The 807-nt window shown below is 41.9% G+C and overlaps 1 protein-coding gene across 1 annotated transcript; it reads left to right on the top strand.

Annotated features, from left to right (window-relative positions):
- The first annotated feature begins 203 nt into the window (after positions 1–203).
- On the top strand, positions 204–548 carry LOC126601320 (uncharacterized). Its single transcript, XM_050268013.1, has one exon. The coding sequence runs from the start codon at positions 204–206 to the stop codon at positions 546–548; it is 345 nt and encodes a 114-aa protein (XP_050123970.1).
- The last annotated feature ends 259 nt before the right edge of the window (positions 549–807 follow it).

Consider the following 807-nt stretch of genomic DNA (forward strand, 5'->3'; position numbering starts at 1 on the left):
GGATCAGACTACATAGAACATTTAGGTGATAAAAGATAACCTTGAGATTGTGGATCAGGTTACACAGAACATTCAGGTGATAAAAGTTAACCTGAAGGCGGCCCATGATCGATAAAGAGTATTGCTGATAGACATTCAACTGACATGGTATATAAGGTTGGAGATTGGGTGTTCTTGAAGCTCTCACCGTGGAAAATTATGGTATGGTTCGGAAAGAAGGGGAGCTAAGTCCTCGTTATATTGGACTATATCAAATCATTGAGCGAGTTGGTGAAGTTGATTACCCGCTTGAGTTGCCTCCAGAATTATCGAAGGTGCATAACGTGTCCCACGTGTCTATGCTGCGTAGATATGTGTCTGATCCATCACACGTGATTCCTCCTCAGCCACTGGAGATTAACCCAGACTTAACTTACAATGAGGTTCCAGTAACGATTCTGGATTGGAAAGATAAGGTTCTTAGGAACAAGACTGTTCGTATGGTGAAAGTCTTGTGGAAGAACCACTCAGTTAAGGAAGCCACTTGGGAGATGGAGGAACGCATGTGAGACTTGTATCCACGTCTGTTATTTGATTATTGATTTGAGTTTATGTTGGAATTTCGGGGACGAAATTTTCTTAAGGGGGGTAGACTATGACAACCTGTCCCTATTTTCTATATAATTTTCTCCCCGAGTGTGTAGTGCGATTATGCCCTAGTTGACTAAGTGACGTGGATGTATTTGCTCAGTTTTAAATTATTTTCTCGCTGTCGTAATTAAATTGGCCTCGACGTCATGAGTGCATCAGCACGAGTTAGACCCGAAT

This window comes from Malus sylvestris, chromosome 2, assembly GCF_916048215.2.
Source record: "Malus sylvestris chromosome 2, drMalSylv7.2, whole genome shotgun sequence".
Lineage (NCBI taxonomy): Eukaryota > Viridiplantae > Streptophyta > Magnoliopsida > Rosales > Rosaceae > Malus > Malus sylvestris.